At 38.5% G+C, this 17,213-nt stretch overlaps 1 protein-coding gene across 25 annotated transcripts in view; it reads right to left on the bottom strand.

Annotated features, from left to right (window-relative positions):
- INTS7 (integrator complex subunit 7) overlaps positions 1 to 17,213 on the bottom strand; it is a 95,311-nt gene that overhangs the window by 66,288 nt on the left and 11,810 nt on the right. For 14 of the 25 annotated variants that reach the window (XR_014816577.1, XR_014816580.1, XR_014816576.1 and 11 more), the window contains exons 2-5: positions 16,289 to 16,418; positions 14,763 to 14,909; positions 13,183 to 13,320; positions 296 to 342 (exon numbers count right to left, since the gene is read on the bottom strand). Coding sequence is in view for 13 of the 25 variants with exons in the window: in XM_084978084.1 (XP_084834210.1) it covers positions 296 to 342; positions 13,183 to 13,320; positions 14,763 to 14,909; positions 16,289 to 16,418 (462 nt within the window). In the remaining 12 variants the exon portion in view is untranslated. Of the gene's footprint in view, positions 1 to 295; positions 343 to 13,182; positions 13,321 to 14,762; positions 14,910 to 15,290; positions 15,385 to 16,288; positions 16,419 to 17,213 lie in introns of all 25 variants that reach the window. The other 11 variants (XR_014816586.1, XR_014816585.1, XM_084978090.1 and 8 more) reach the window with 2 other exon arrangements.

The following is a 17,213-nucleotide window of genomic DNA, read 5'->3' as shown; positions in this document are numbered from 1 at the left end:
CTTCTTATCTCGCTTTTTCTCCACAGCACCTGAAAGGTTATATTTTTACTTGTCTATTGTCACCACCAAACCTTCCAACACTAGAGTGTAGTTACCTGAAGTCAAGGACTTTGTTTTGTGTCCTACTGTATCCCAAGCACCTAGAATAGTTTTGGCATTTAGAAGCTACTTAATAACCATTATTTGAATGAATAAATGAATGATGACAAGCACATAGTAATTAATACATGTTAGCAACTTCTATTAATATAAATCCCATTAAGTCACTTCATAATACTAAATGAAGCATACATACCTTGAATCATTTCACTGATTTTGTTACATATTCCTACAGCAAAATCCCTTTGGAAAGAGAAAATAGCAAAATCCTTAAAATCAAAATATTAACTTTGCTTTTGTTTTCTCAAGGCTTAAAAGAAAAAGAACACAAACACAGGAGAAATGCAATACTCCAAACTATAACTAATATTCCTAAGGTTGGGCGCTGGGAATGGGTAAGAAATACAACTGAAACTAAAACTCCAACAGCAAGTGGGCTTATGCCAACACTGTTTCCATATGGTTTTCAAGGAAAGAGACTCTGATTTACAAGTACTATTGAATTCACATCACTGAGTGACACTGTCTGAAATAGACTCAACGTTACCATTTTTCAGTCTACGTTTTAGGACATACTTTTCATTAAGAAAAGCTTTTAACACATAAGCTGATTACTTATGCAAACTATAAAATACATACCAAATATTCTGAATTTTAGAAAAACAGCTTAAGTGTGAAGTAGAAATGCAGTAGGATATATATGAGGAGAATCTTACTAAGAGCCAAACTATTTAAAAGTCCTCATTTAAAAAATACATACATGTAGGGGTTCCCGTTGTGATGCAGTGGTTAATGAATCCGACTAGGAACCATGAAGTTGTGGGTTCGATTCCTGGCTTTGCTCAGTGGGTTAAAGATCTGGTATTGCTGTGAGCTGTGGTGTAAATTGCAGACGCGGCTCAGATCTGGAGTTGCTGAGGCTCTGGTGTAGGCCAGCAGCTCTAGCTCCAGCTCGACCCCTAGCCTGGGAACCTCCATATGCTGCGGGAACGGCCCAAAAACTGGCAAAAAAAACCAAAACAAAACCATACGTGTGAAGTATTTTCCAAGGTGTTGCTTTTGAGTCTGCTGCAATAGAAATATCACTGAATGTTGAAAAAGTTATTAATAACATGAATTCTGGGGATAAAACATATAATACGTAAGGAAATATGATACACATAATATGTTCAAACTTGGCTCTTTTAGTCAAGATAAATGATATATGTATAAGACATAAAATACTTCCTTTCTGCAGTTCAGTGGATGTCTATATAAAATACTTTCTGCAACTAAAATATTACTTGACATTTTCAATTTCATTCTCTCACAAGTGAACGGTGTTTTCCAGAGGCTACATGATGTACGACACTGTCTCTTGACAACTAATGGAAAGTATGATTACATATTGTGTTTTCTAGAATTTTCTAAAGTAGCAGGTTTAGTGTGTAAATATATTGAGATTAGCTCAGTTTGTTCTCAATTCTTCTCCTGTGCTCTCACCATCTTTGACTATATTTTTAACTATAATCTGTGACCTCATTATCATCCAATACAACATTATTTTGAAATTCTGAGGTTTTTCCCTCTGCTTATGCAAAACATATCAAAAAGTACATTTTGTTGAGCTGAGACAAAGTTTTGAACATTTTTCTAAAATTTTATATAAAATTGCTTTTTTAGAATCTAACAAATATTATATTTCAAAATAAAGTTTATTTTCAATGTGGTTTTCTTACACTCTACAGTGGACCACTGGCTTGAAAAGGAGATGAGAAAACCCATTTTCTCAACTCACAGGTGTATAGTTTAGGTCTAAAGATACTGAAAAAGATGAAACTGATACATCAAAGTTTTCCAACTCACAGACGGGAGGAATCTATTCTAAAGAAAATGGCAAAATAGTACAAGAAAAACAAAACTAGGACTAAAGCTATCCCCCAGTTTTATAGAAGTTAATAATTTAACTTATGGTGCCTTATGAAACAAAATATTTCAAAAAGTATTATGGTATCAGTTAATTTGTGGCTTCATTTTGAGACCAATAATTTATGATTTTTTAAAAAAACAATGAGTACTTTAAATGTAGATGTGATTTACTCATTAAAAGCAGAATATTGCTCATTACAGCTTTTCAAACTAGAAATAATAATAGGATAAGTTATCATAATGCACTGGCTGGAAGAGTGCACAAAATAGCTGAGAGATTCTGTGCAGCTGACAAGGCTGAATACCTGCTGGATGAAAAATCAGTCAAAGAAATCAAGCCACTGTCACTTTTAAAACATTAAAGTAACTTATCAAATAAAAGATTTAGAGAGTTCTCTTGTGGTGCAGCAGGTTAAGGCTCTGACAGTTGTCACTGTAGAAGCTTGGGTTGCTGCTGTGGCGAGGGTTCAATCCCTAGCCTGGGAACTTCCATGGAAATAGAAATAAAAATAAAAAAAAGATTTGGCTGTAAAAATAAAAAAAAGATTTGACTAAGTTAATACGCTCACCTGCAGAACTTTATTTTTGCCTTATAAATGGCCAAGTCTATTGATGTGGCCAGGTGTGCTTTTGCTTGTAATTGTCTGGGATCAACACCACCTAATCAATCATAGAGCCTCTCCTTTGTGTGAAATTCGGCAAGAAACACTTCTGTGCTGAAATCTTCAAAGTGAGTAATGCTTTTTAAAAATTTCATGATTTGGAGTTCTCGCTGTGGCTCAGCAGGTTAAAAACCTGACATAGTGTCCAGGAGGATACGGGTTCGATCCCCGGCAGGTTTAAAGATCCAGTGTTGCTGCAAGCTGCAGCATAGGCTGCAGATGTGGCTTGGATCTGGCATTGCTGTGGCTGTGGTGTAGGCCTGCAGCTACAGCTCCGATTCAACCCCTAGCTGGGTAATGGCCATGTGCCGCAGGTACAGCCTTAAGAAAAAAGAAAAAACAAAAATTTCACGGCTTTTATCTTGGCCCAATAGTGCTAATATCTTCATCTTTGATGCCAAAGCCACGAGGAGTAAAACTGCAGGCAGCTTAACTAGAATCAAGGCAGTGTCACCAAACTACTAGTAACGCATTGTACTCTTCACCATCATGCACGCTCCCATTTTTAAAAAAAGAACAAAAGAAAGCCAGTTGCACTCCTAAATCTCTTGGACAAAACAATGAAAATTACTAATGATATTAAATGTGAACCCTTGGGTAATTTTAAATTTTAACACTATCTGACAAAATGGAAAGCACACTTCAATTCAGTACAGTGGTTGTCTCCAGGAAAGTACTATGCCATCACTGGAATTATGAGACGAACTAGGCATTTTTTTCATGAAACTACATAGTTATTCAGATTTGGCTCTTTGGCAGACATGTTCGAAAAAGATGAACAAAGTAAGCTTGGAACTTTAAGGAAAATAACTGGGAAATCTGTTTGCCAATCTTAGCTTCTAAGCAAAAATTAGCATTTTAGAAAACTTGTGTCTGTCACTGTGAGCTTGACAGCTTGATTAGTTTCCCGATGAGATCGGTGAGGAAAGTAACAAACGTGATTCTTTGTTATTATGCAATGAAAGGGTCACCATCTGGAAGACCTGCCTAACACAGTGACCCAGTATTTTCCAAAAGACCAATGTCTGGGTTATAAAACCAGACATCGGTAAGAGATGCCCATGAAGTTCAAGATAACATCGTACAAGTTCACTGACATGGTTTTAGGGTTTACATGGAAATTAACCTCTTACCAACACTTTTCTAGTTCTGGTATAGTATCAAAGAAAAATATCCGTAATTACCCATAAAGCCTTTAAAAATACCTCCTCTCTTTTCCAACCACATATCTGTGTGGGGCTGGATTTTTCCATATACTTTAACCAAAATAACATTTTATAACAGAAACAGTAAATGCAGAATCAGATGTGAGAAGCCAGCCAGACATTAAAGAGATGTGCAAAAATGTAAAACAAGTCCACTCTTCCCATGAAACTGGTTTTTTTTGTTTTGGAAAAGAATCATTTCCATAAAGATATTTTTATGTTAACACATTAGGGATTTGTTACTTTTATTTATTTATTTATTTATTTTATTTTCCCACTGTACAGCAAGGGGGTCAGGTTATCCTTAGATGTATACATTGCAGTTACAGTTTTTCCCCCACCCTTTCCTCTGTTGCGACATGAGTATCTAGACATAGTTCTCAATGCTATTCAGCAGGATCTCCTTGTAAATCTATTCTAAGTTGTGTCTGATAAGCCCAAGCTCCCGAGCCCTTCCACTCCCATCAGGCAACCACAAGTCTCTTCTCCAAGTCCATGATTTTCTTTTCTGAGGAGATGTTCATTTGTGCTGGATATTAGATTCCAGTTATAAGTGATATCATATGGTATTTGTCTTTGTCTTTCTGGCTCATTTCACTCAGGATGAGATTCTCTAGTTCCATCCATGTTGCTGCAAATGGCATTATGTCATTCTTTTTGATGGCTGAGTAGTATTCCATTGTGTATATATACCACCTCTTCTGAATCCAATCATCTGTCGATGGACATTTGGATTGTTTCCATGTCCTGGCTATTGTGAATAGTGCTGCAATGAACATGCGGGTGCACGTGTCTCTTTTAAGTAGAGTTTTGTCCGGATAGATGCCCAAGAGTGGGATTGCAGGGTCATATGGAAGTTCTATGTATAGATTTCTAAGGTATCTCCAAACTGTTCTCCATAGTGGCTCTACCAGTTTACATTCCCACCAACAGTGCAGGAGGGTTCCCTTTTCTCCACAGCCCCTCCAGCACTTGTTATTTGTGGATTTATTAATGATGGCCATTCTGACTGGTGTGAGGTGGTATCTCATGGTAGTTTTGATTTGCATTTCTCTTATAATCAGGGATGTTGAGCATTTTTTCATGTGTTTGTTGGCCATCTGTATATCTTCCTTGGAGAAATGTCTATTCAGGTCTTTTGCCCATTTTTCCATTGATTGATTGGTTTTTTTGCTGTTGAGTTGTATAAGTTGCTTATATATTCTAGAGATTACGCCCTTGTCGGTTGCATCATTTGAAACTATTTTCTCCCATTCTGTAAGTTGTCTTTTTGTTTTCTTTTGGGTTTCCTTTGCTGTGCAAGCTTTTCAGTTTGATGAGGTCCCATGGGTTTATTTTTGCTCTAATTTCTATTGCTTTGGGAGACTGACCTGAGAAAATATTCATGATGTTGATGTCAGAGAGTGTTTTGCCTATGTTTTCTTCTAGGAGTTTGATGGTATCCTGTCATATATTTAAGTCTTTCAGCCATTTGGAGTTTATTTTTGTGCATGGTGTGAGGGTGTGTTCTAGTTTCACTGCTTTGCATGCAGCTGTCCAGGTTTCCCAGCAATGCTTGCTGAATAGACTTTCCTTTTCCCATTTTATGTTCTTGCCTCCCTTGTCAAAGATTAATTGACCATAGGTGTCAGGGTTTATTTCCGGATTCTTTATTCTGTTCCATTGGTCTGTCTGTCTGTTTTGATACCAGTACCACACTGTTTTGATGACTGTGGCTTTGTAGTATTTCTTGACGTCTGGGAGGGTTATGCCTCCTGCTTGGTTTTTGTTTCTCAGGATTGCTTTGGTGATTCTGTGTCTTTTGTTGTTCCATATAAATGTTTGGATTGTTTGTTCTAGTTCTGTGAAAAATGTCCTGGGTAATTTGATAGGGATTGCATTGAATCTGTAGATTGCTTTGGGTAGTATGGCCATTTTCACAATATTGATTTTTCCAATCCAGGAACATGGAATATCTTTCCATTTCTTTACATCTTCTTTGATTTCTTTGATTAAAGTTTTATAGTTCTTGGCATATAGGTCCTTTACCTCTTTGGTCAGGTGTATTCCGAGGTATTTGATTTTGTGAGGTACAATTTTAAAAGGTATCATATTTTTGTATTCCTTTTCTAATGTTTCATTGCTGGTATACAGAAATGCAACTGACTTCTGAATGTTAATCTTATATCCTGCCACTTTGCTGAATTTATTAATCAGTTCAAGGAGTTTTGGGGTTGAGTCCTTAGGGTTTTCTAGGTATAGTATCATGTCATCTGCATACAGTGACAGTTTGATCTCTTCTCTTCCTATATGGATGCCTTTTATTTCTTTTGTTTGTCTAATTGCTGTGGCTAAGACTTCCAAAACTATGTTGAAGAGCAGTGGTGAGAGTGGGCATCCCTGTCTTGTTCCAGATTTGAGTGAGAAGGCTTTCAGTTTTTCCCCGTTGAGGATTATATTTGCTGTGGGTTTATCATAAATGGCTTTGATTATATTCAGGAATGTTCCCTCTATACCCACTTTGGCGAGGGTCTTGATCATGAATGGATGTTGAACTTTGTCAAATGCTTTTTCTGCGTCTATTGAGATGATCATATGATTTTTGACCTTTTTTTTGTTAATGTGGTGTATGATGCTGATTGATTTGCGTATGTTGAACCATCCTTGTGAACCTGGGATGAACCCAACCTGGTCATGGTGTATAATTTTTTTGATATGTTGTTGGATTCGGTTGGCTAAGATTTTGTTGAGAATTTTTGCATCTATATTCATCAATGATATTGGGCGATAGTTTTCTTTTTTGGTGGTATCTCTGTCTGGTTTTGGAATGAGGGTGATGGTGGCCTCATAGAATGTCTTTGGGAGTATTCCTTCTTCTTCAACCTTTTGATAGAGTTTAAGGAGGATGGGCACCAATTCCTCTTTATATGTTTGATAGAATTCGCCTGTGAAGCCATCTGGTCCTGGACTTTTATTTGTAGGGAGTGATTTTATGACCTCTTCAATTTCATTTCTAGTGATCGGTCTGTTCAGTTGGTCTGTTTCTGCTTGATTCAGTTTTGGCAGGGTGTAAGATTCTAGAAAATTGTCCATTTCTTCCAGATTGTCAAACTTGTTGCCACACAGTTGTTCATCTCTCTTATGGTTTTTTGTATTTCTGCTGTATCCGTTGTGATTTCTCCTTTTTCATTTATAATTTTGGTTATTTGGGTTCTTTCTCTCCTCTTTTTAGTGAATCTGGCCAGGGGTTTGTCAATTTTGTTCACCTTTTCAAAGAACCAGCTCTTGGTTTTATTAATTTTCTCTATTGTTTTTTGAGTCTCTGTTTTATTGATTTCTTCTTTGATCTTTATGATTTCCTTCCTTCTGCTGACTTTAGGACTTTTTTGTTCTTCTTTTTCTAATTCGTTTAGGTGGAGGGTTAAGTTGTCAATTTGGGATCTTTCTTCTTTTTTGAGAAAGGCCTGGATTGCTATAAATTTCCCTCTGAACACTGCTTTCGCAGCATCCCATAGATTTTGAGAGGTTGTGTCTTCATTATCATTTGTTTCAAGGTAGTTTTTAATTTCCTTCTTGATTTCCTCATTGACCCATTGGTTTTTTAGTAGCATTTTGTTTAGTCTCCATGTAGTAGGTTTTTTCTCTTTGCTTTTCCCATGGTTGATTTCTAATTTCATGGCATTGTGGTCAGAGAAGATACTTGAGATAATTTCTACGCTCCTAAATTTATTGAGATTCGCTTTGTGTCCTAATATGTGGTCGATTCTTGAGAATGTTCCATGAGCATTTGAGAAGAATGTGTATTCTGATTTTTTTGGATGTAGTGTCCTGAAGATATCAATTAAGTCTAACTTTTCTATTGTTTCCTTTAGGATCTCTGTTGCTTTATTGGTTTTCTGTCTAGAGGATCTGTCCATTGATGTGAGGGGGGTATTTAGGTCTCCTACTATGATTGTATTCTCATCAGTATCTCCCTTTATGTCTGTTAATATTTGTTGTATGCATCTGGGTGCTCCTATATTTGGGGCATATATGTTGATGATAGTAACATCCTCTCCTTGGATGGATCCCTTAATCATTAAATAGTGTCCTTCTTTGTCTTTCTTTATGTCTTTTGTTTTAAAGTCTATTTTGTCTGATATGAGTGTTGCGACTCCTGCTTTTCTGTTATGTCTATTGGCATGAAATATTTTTCCCCACCCTTTCACTTTCAATCTATATGTATCCTTTGTCCTAAGGTGAGTTTCTTGTAGGCAGTATATTGAAGGTTTTTGCCTTTTTATCCACTTAGCCACTCTGTGTCTTTTGATTGGGGCATTCAGTCCATTGACATTTAAGGTGATAATTTATAGATGATTATTTATTGCCATTTGAGCCTCATGTTCCAGTTGATTCTATGGTTCTCCATTCTTCCTTTCTTTTTTTTTTTTTTTGGTTGGATGGTCTCCTGTTATTATCTGCTTGAGTGTATTTTTTTTTTCATTTTTTGCAAATGCAATATTTGGTTTTGGCTTGTGGTTGCCCTGTTTTTTAAGTATGCTAACCCCTTCCCATAATTGTGTGTTTTAGCCTGATGGTCCTGTAAGTTCAAACACTTCATTACTATATTAAAATTAAGAAGAGAGACATACATATAAACAAAAAGGGTTATTTACCTCCTGACATCCCTTGCCCACATTTTATGGTTTTGATGACTCTTTTTTATTTTTTTCTTTTTAATTTTATTTTGTTTGAAGCATGTTCATGATTAAATCTGTATGCTGGCTTATTTGAGTGACTGCTCTCTGATTGCAGTTTCCTCAGTCCTAGTTCTTCCTCTTCTTCTTCTTTTTTTTTTTTTTTTTCTTTTCTTTTTTCTTCCCTTTCCTTCCTTTCTTTTTGGTTTAGAGAAGCCCTTTCAATATTTCCTTTAACCTGGGTTTTGTGTTGCTGTATTCTTTAAGTTTTTGTTTGTTGGGAAAAATTTTTATTTCCCCTTCTATTTTAAATGATATTCTTGCTGGATAGAGTATTCTAGGTTGCATATTTTTTCCTTTTAGCACTTTAAATATCTCTTGCCATTCCCTCCTGACCTGTAGTGTTTCTGTAGAGAAATCAGCTGATATTCTTATGGGGGTTCCCTTGTAGGTAACATTCTGTTTTTCTCTTGCTGCCTTTAGGATCCTCTCTTTATCACTAACTTTTGCCATTTTTATTATGATGTGTCTTGGTGTGAGTCTGTTTGGGTTCAGTTTGTTTGGGGCCCTCTGTGCTTCTTGTATCTTGAATCCAGTATCCTTTAGATTTGGGAAGTTTCCAGCAATAATTTCTTCAAATATTTTCCATTCCCTTATCTTTTTCTACTCCTTCTGGAATTCCTATTATGCGTAGATTGGCCCGCTTTATATTATCCCATAGGTCTCTTATATTGCTTTCCAGTTTTTTGATTCGGTTTTCTGTCTGTTGGGATTTGTTACTTTTAAAACAAAATAATAAATATTTTTAAAAGTTAGGCATTTTCATTTCTAATATGGTAAGTATCAATCCATATAATCCACATAAACAAAACAAAACAAAAAAAGCTTTTTGAGGACTTCAACAATGTCTGAAGAGTATAAAGGGATTCTGATACCAAATGGTTTGAAAACTACGGCTCTAAGATATCAGCCCCACAGTGGACAAGAAAAAGTCAGCTGTATGTGTCTTGCAGGTGTAAGGCAAGAGGTGTGTCAGCCACGTCTGGAGGACGTGCCTGCATTTCAGAGCACTCTTGGACTTGCTATTCCTTCCTCTTGGAATATCCCTCCTCTGCACGGCCGCCCCTTCTTCAGCACTCAGCCGCAGGTCAAGTGCTTCCTCTTTAATGAGGCCTTCCCTGATGACTCCTCCTGAGCAGCTCACTAAGGTCACTATCACAGGGCCAAAATTAATGAGCATTGGAAACTATTTTGTGTCTCCATAACAACAGGGCACTAATCTTTGCCACTCCTGCATTCCTGGTGCTTAGAATAGAGTCTGGACATGACGGAGGTTCAAGAGGTAGTTCTTCACTAACTACACAGTAACTTTTAAAACACAGGGCCAATACACTGCAAGTTAGAAACTGCAGCTTTTGTGGGGGGGGTTTAATCTAATAATATTTTTAAAAATATTAATGTCAGCATTAAGAATATGTTAAGGATGAATATACAGGGATCAGCGGCGCCTCTGCAATGCCAGGACGCAGGTCTGAGCCCCAGCCCCCAGCACCATGGGTTAAAGGATCCGGTGTTGATCCAGATATGACCCCTGGCCCAGGAACTCCATATGCCACGGGGAGGCCAAAAGGAACAAAAAAGAAAAGAATGTGTAGTTTGCTATACACCTGAAAGTAACACACATTTGAGGTCAACTATACTCCAATAAAAATTTTTAAAAAGCATATATAGTCTCATATGATGAGACTAAACAGAATAATATGATTTTCCAGATTCTCCCCTTTTTGCCCCAAGGTCTGCCCACATCAGATCTGACAATGCTGGTCGCACATTCTGGCACAGTTACCACTGACAGGTACTACTGTGGAGCCCCTTTTTAGACGCTGAGTGTGCCCGTCAGTTCACCACAGTCACCGCTAGAGGTCACTTTCTCACTGACAATGCCTCCCTTGTCCCTGAAGGTTTTTGGGTTTGCAAGTTGTGCTCTGTGTGACCCAGGGAGTAGCTCTTTCGAGGCAGGTCATCTTTTCTGGGTGAAGAGGTAAATGCTTATCTCAAAAAAATATATTTCCCTAATTTCACACTCTGATACATTTAGATAGGTTCTCCAGGCTTTCCTACTGCACTATTTTGGTTAATACAAATTACACATATACCATATTGAAGCCTGGTATGTTAAAAGCTGCTTCTATATAAACTGTTAAATGTTTATTGGTCATGAATTCTGTAAATGAAGAACCACGCTGTTTCTCTGTTACTTAGTCTTAATTTTTCCCAAGACAGATCCCAAATTCCACGGTTGATAAAATCAGCTTCTGGTAATAACCCAAGAGAAAAACTGAACCAAAAATGATTCTTATAAATAAAACATAATCACTAAATCACGAATTTCTCATCTAAATTTAAAAAGTCAACTTAGAACACAATTTCTGGAGCTACTCCAAGTACATATTTAATCTGATAAAGTAGTAACACCTTGACAGCAGTGATCAGATGATAACTATTCAGAAGATAAAACTTCTATCCAATAAAAGTAATTGCTAAAAAGTTCTCTCCATACCAGTGCCTCTCAATAAAAAAAAAGTGCCAATTTTCAAAACCACAAATATGAATTGTTTTTACTCAGATGTTCCCCTTCCTCAGTTACTGCCACACCTACTACTTTTGATCAGCAAATTAAAGACTCTATTCTTTTTTTTGTTTGTTCATTTTTGTTTTGCTTTTTAGGGACGCACTCACAGCATATGGAGGCTCCCAGGCTAGGGGTCGAATTGGCGCTACAGGTGACGAATCCCAGCCACAAATCCCAGCCTCGGCTGCCAAGTACAGCACAGCTCACAGAAACACCAGATCCTTAACCCACTGAGCAAGGCCAGGGATCGAAACTGCATCCTCATGGATGCTAGTTGGATTTGCTTCTGCTGCACCAAAATGCAAACTCCCAAAAACTTACTCTCTAATCTCCTTTTCCAAGGAATAGCTCTAGAATTCTGAAGGCCTGATAAGAGTAGCTGAAGGAGTGAATATGCATATAATTGAAATGTGAAGAAAGATCACTGGTGAGTAACTATTTCAAGTCTTATCCAAATTTAGCAGAGGTTCTTGATGGAAATGCTATTTTTATTTTAAAAAACTGATTAATCATCTGATTTAAAACTAAAACTTGCTTCTAGCACGTACACAGAAATTCATAAAAGAAAATAAAAATAATCTTACCACCCAGAGTTAATATTTCAATATATATTCTTCTAGTCTTTTTTCTATTCCATAAATATACTTGTTTTTTAAATAAATCTGTAACATCACATAACTTTTTTTTTTATTGTATTTTTCTTGGGCCGCACCCGCGGCATATGGAGGTTCCCAGGCTAGGGGTTGAATTGGAGCTGTTGCTGCCGGCCTACACCACAACCACAGCAACGCCAGATCCGAGCAGCATCTGTGACCTACACCACAGCTCATGGCAACGTCGGATCCTTAACCCACTGAGCAAGGCCAGGGATTGAACCAGCAATCCCATGGTTCCTAGCTGGATTTGTTTCCACTGCACCAAGTCGGGAACTCCTCCAAATATATTTGTTAACCAAAATTGATTCAGTATTTCACTGTACCATCTTATCTATCTACTAAGCACACTGGTTGGAATTTAGGTTGCTATTCTTTTTTCTTTTGGTCTTTTTGCCATTTCTTGGGCCGCTCCCACGGCATATGGAGGTTCCCAGGCTAAGGGTCGAATTGGAGCTATAGCCACCGGCCTACGCCAGAGCCACAGCAACACGGGATCCAAGCCGCGTCTGCGACCTACACCACAGCTCATGGCAACGCCAGATCCTTAACCCACTGAGCAAGGCCAGGGATCGAACCCGCAACCTCATGGTTCCTAGTCGGATTCGTTAACCACTGAGACATGACGGGAACTCCATTTTTGTTTGTTTGTTATTCTTTTTTTGTTACCATAACCCTATAACTAGCATCCTTTGAGGTAAATACCAGTACACACTGCTGATTCCTTAGGATAAGTTCTTGTAAGAGGAATTTCTAGGTTATAGGTTTGTTCATGTTTAAAGCAAAGCGCACATTACTGCAATGCCCTCCAGAAAGCAATGCTACTTTTGGTATCAGTCATTAAAGGGACTGACTTTAGAGGGACCTCTTTAGAAAGGACGATCAAGCAAGGGAAGTGCAAGAATAAAACCGTGGTCAACATTTCATCTCCCTCCCCCCAAAAGAGATCCACTGTTTTATGAGATAACCAGGTAGAATATGACACCTCACAAAGGTTAAAACTGGTTTCAACTCAAGTTACGGTCTTTGTCACTGTGCACAGCTCTACTGCCAAAAGCTAAACATGAGAAGACACAGGAAAGCAGGAGTCTAGGAATTTAGTATTAGGACTGTCTATGTCTGGGGAAGGCTCTTCAGCGGACGACGCTTCTGCCCCCCAGTGAAGCTTTCTCCACCTAGTCTCACCCCATGCTGACCCTGTCCTTCTGGAAACCCTAATTTCCCTTACAGTTAATGCCAACATCTGCATTTCACCTTTTACGAATTTAAGTTCTGTTTTTCCAACATCCCTTAGTGTTTACATATATAAACCAGTTGTTCCTTCAAAACCTCTTCTTGGGAAGCTGAACTATAATGGCCAATGCTTACTTTGACTGCGCAGAGAAGTTTGCAGCAGCGAACACAGCAGCTTCCACTTCTACGTTATCATGTGAATCCAAACTCTGACGAATACTATGATGAGCATTCTTCCTCTCAGGAATTATTGATGCCAGACTGCCCAACATCCTACATAAACAGTGAAACCCAAGAAGAACGGAAATACAATAAGCTCAAGGTCAGAGAGGAGGAAACTGGCAAAACTAAATGATCAAAACTAAACTTTGTAGGTGGTTCCATAAATCTCAGGTTAATAAAGTACCAGTTTTAAAAATCAAGCAGTGACTCAAATTCTAACACTCTTCCCCATTTCAGTAAGCCAGAAAAATTAACATGGCTTATTTAACACACGGAAAAATTTAAAAAATCACCTTGAAGGACATGACAAGTACCAAAGAGAGCCCAGAAGAAGAAACTTTTGAATTATTAAAATTCAATTGTCAAAGTGTCAGTTTTTTAATGTTGTATAGAAAGTCTATTTTAGCAAAGCATTAAGAATCCAATATTGGGAGTTCCCGTCGTGGCACAGTGGTTAACGAATCCGACTAGGAACCATGAGGTTGCGGGTTCGATCCCTGGCCTCGCTTAGTGGGTTAAGGATCTGGCGTTGCCGTGAGCTGTGGTGTAGGTTGCAGACGCGGCTCAGATCCCGAGTTGCTGTGGCTCTGGTGTAGGCCGGTGGCTGCAGCTCCGATTCGACCCCTAGCCTGGGAATCTCCATATGCCGCGGGAGTGGCCCAAAGAAACAGCAAAAAGACAAAAAAAATCCAATATTTTTGCTACTAAGCAGGTCCACAAAGTACAAAGTAAGACTTCTCAGTCTTTTTTTCCACACCAGTAAATACTGGCACCATGATTTTCAAATCTTTCCCCAACATCAAGAGAGAAAGAGGGTGTCCCCTGGGGCTCACATCAGAATCAGCAAAGGTGAGGAAGGTGGAGTTGAGCAAAGTGAATTTCACAAATCCAAAAATTATATGTATCACTCCACAGATGACAGATCTAAAAAGAGGATCTGGTTCAAGCTGGATAGAAGGTTTACAAAATAAAGTTCTAACAAAATTGTTTTGAAAAAACGTTAAACGCCAAGGAAGAAAAGGAAAAACTGAAGAATCTACGGTGGTTCTATCCGGCATTCTCCAAGGAGTCCGAACATAAATGATCATATACAAAAATGAGCACATAACCAAGGATGAAAACATAAAAGTGACATGACACCGTAAGAACAAAGTCAGGAAGGTGAAAGTTCAAAATAGTCTGAGGCTAAGATATTCACATTCAGATGCGAGTTATCATACTCATATTACTATATTCAGATGTGAGTTGTCAGATCAGAATATCTATCCACAAAAAGAACTATTTCAAACACAAGTTACCAAAAGAGTATTATAAACGGTTAGCTACAGAGCAGAGAATGGGACGGTTACCATATTTTTGCATTGACTCTTAGTAGAAAAAAACAAAAATAAATTCTGACTATACAAAACAATAAGAGCAAATATACTGCCTTTGGGGGGGACACAATACAATTCAAAAACCTTGTGGTGACTCAGCAGAGTGACAGAGTATACCTGAGAGTGATGGCTCTTGCTACGGGGTCATTACTGTGAATCACAGAGAAGATTCTCTTCACAAATTCATCCACATTTAGAATCTTCTCCAAATGCTTCTCACTTTGTTGAGTAACTTTAAGAACACACAGCCTCAGGAAATTGTTTCTATGAAAAACCAGAGATAAAAATAAATTAGACCACTCTAGGAAAATATTTAATCAGGAGTCAAAGCAACACTAACTATATCAAATTTTAGCCAACCGGCCACTGTTTCTCAATCTTATTATTCTCTGTCCTACCACTAAGAGGGTTAAAGTCTATATAGTCCTCCTTTGGTATCTGTGGGTGGGGAGGGGGACTGGTTCCAGAAACCACCCCCGTACCAAAATCCTTAGACACCCAAGTCCCTTACGGCGTAGTATTTGCACATCCTCCCATATAATCATCTCTGGATTACTTATCGGACCTAATACAATGTAAATGCTATGTCAGTAACTGTTAATACAATGTAAATAGCTGTCAGCAGAAAGTAAATTCAAGTTTTACCTTTTTGGAACTTTCTGGAATTTTTGTTCCAAATATTTTTGACCCGTGGTTGATGGAACCTGTGGATGCAGAACCCTTGGATGCAGAGGGCCAACTGTACATGAGATAAGCACTAAGCATAAGCAGTTAGCAAAACCTGCAGTCCTGCTGCAAGACACCAAAACAGGAGTAACATAAAGAGAAGCCTTGGAGCCAGACTCAATCTCCTCTATCACATTATAACCAAGGAGAGAGACGGTCTTCCTTCTCTCGAGCTAATTTTACATCTTTCCTCCCAAGTCGGACGTGGTGTGTGTCTAAGTACGTGAGTGCATTGAGAATTGTGGGAAGAAGTGGGAGAAAGAATGGCGGAGAGAAAAAACATATAAGTGTTTATTCAACGCTTGTTTACATGTTTCAGGCACTTCACAGGGACATGTAATCTCATGCTAAAACTGTTAAATTAGAAACTTCTCAAAAGGATCTGCACAAAGCCACAGACATTTCCAAAATATACAATAATATATTAAGGTTGTCTTTTTTTTTCTCCCCTTTTTTCTATGGCTGCACTCACGGCATACGGAGGTTCCCAGGCTAGGGGTCTAATTGGAGCTGTAGACAACAGCCTACACCACAGCCACAGCAACGCAGGACCCGAGCTGCATCTGCAACCTACACCACAGCTCATAGCAATGCCGGATCCTTAACCCACTGAGCGAGGTCAGGGATCGAACCCGCAACCTCATGGTTCCTAGTCGGATTCGTTAACCACTGCACCACGACGGGAACTCCTAAGGTTGTCTTAATTTGAGTTAGCCCCCAAAGAAATAAGTACTCTCCGACTTACACCCCCACGTCTGTTTTGCACCAAGAAGTGTTGCGAGGTGTCCTGTGCATCCACAAAACTGATAACGAACCATACGGAAGTCCCCGAAGGCAAAAAGAATACAAGACCACAACATAAAATAAAGAAACATGAACAAAGTACTTTAGGACACCGAGGCTTTGGAAAGACTTACCCGACCCTGAAGACATCGGCTAACTTCAGGAATGCAGAATTGATGAGAATGGGGAACGGATACTTCTGGAAGAGCCGGGGGAAGCGAACAACCGCTTCACACTGTTCACCAAGTTTGCCAGATCTTAGACCTACGGAAAGCGCACAGAGGGAGGAACAGCTTACGAATTTGCGGCTGCAATAGTCAAAACAGCAAATACAACACAGCATGACAGAGTAAAATTATTTACAAAGTAACATAACAATCATTCTTAACAATGAGGTAAAGTACAACTGTAACTCATTATCTTCTTAAAAATAAAAATGGCATATGAGGAGTTCCCGTCGTGGCACAGTGGTTAACGAATCCGACTAGGAACCATGAGGTTGCGGGTTCGGTCCCTGCCCTTGCTCAGTGGGTTAACGATCCGGCGTTGCCGTGAGCTGTGGTGTAGGTTGCAGATATGGCTCGGATCCCGCGTTGCTGTGGCTCTGGCGTAGGCTGGGGGCTACAGCTCTGCTTCGACCCCTAGCCTGGGAACCTCCATATGCCGCGGGAGCGGCCCAAGAAATAGCAACAACAACAACAACAAAAGACAAAAAGACAAAAAAAAAAAAAAAAAAAAAAGGTATATGAAACAGTAATTTGGTAAAGTGTCACTTTTGGACACAATAATGAAAAAGGTTGAGCTGATAGAATATTCAGAGACATAAGCAAATCTCGACAAATTTAAAAGGAAGGAAATCTCATTAGGTATGTTGTCTGACCATAATGAAATTAAAATTCAGAAAGAGGAAAAAAAATACCTACAAATTCCCAAATATTTGGAAAGTAAGGAACACACTTATAAATAATCAATAAGAAGATGAAATCAGGGAAAGAAGGGAGAAAGTAAAAGAAGAAACCAAAAAAGAAATTAGAAAAATATCTTGAAATGAATAAAAAT

The sequence above is a fragment of the Sus scrofa genome, chromosome 9, assembly GCF_054392235.1.
Source record: "Sus scrofa isolate SSC_HxYL_T2T_F1_AM1 chromosome 9, Sscrofa_HxYL_maternal_Yorkshire_Landrace_v2.0, whole genome shotgun sequence".
Classification (NCBI taxonomy): domain Eukaryota; kingdom Metazoa; phylum Chordata; class Mammalia; order Artiodactyla; family Suidae; genus Sus; species Sus scrofa.
Note: the sequence above shows the minus strand (reverse complement) of the source record. Positions and strands in the feature narration are given on the sequence as shown.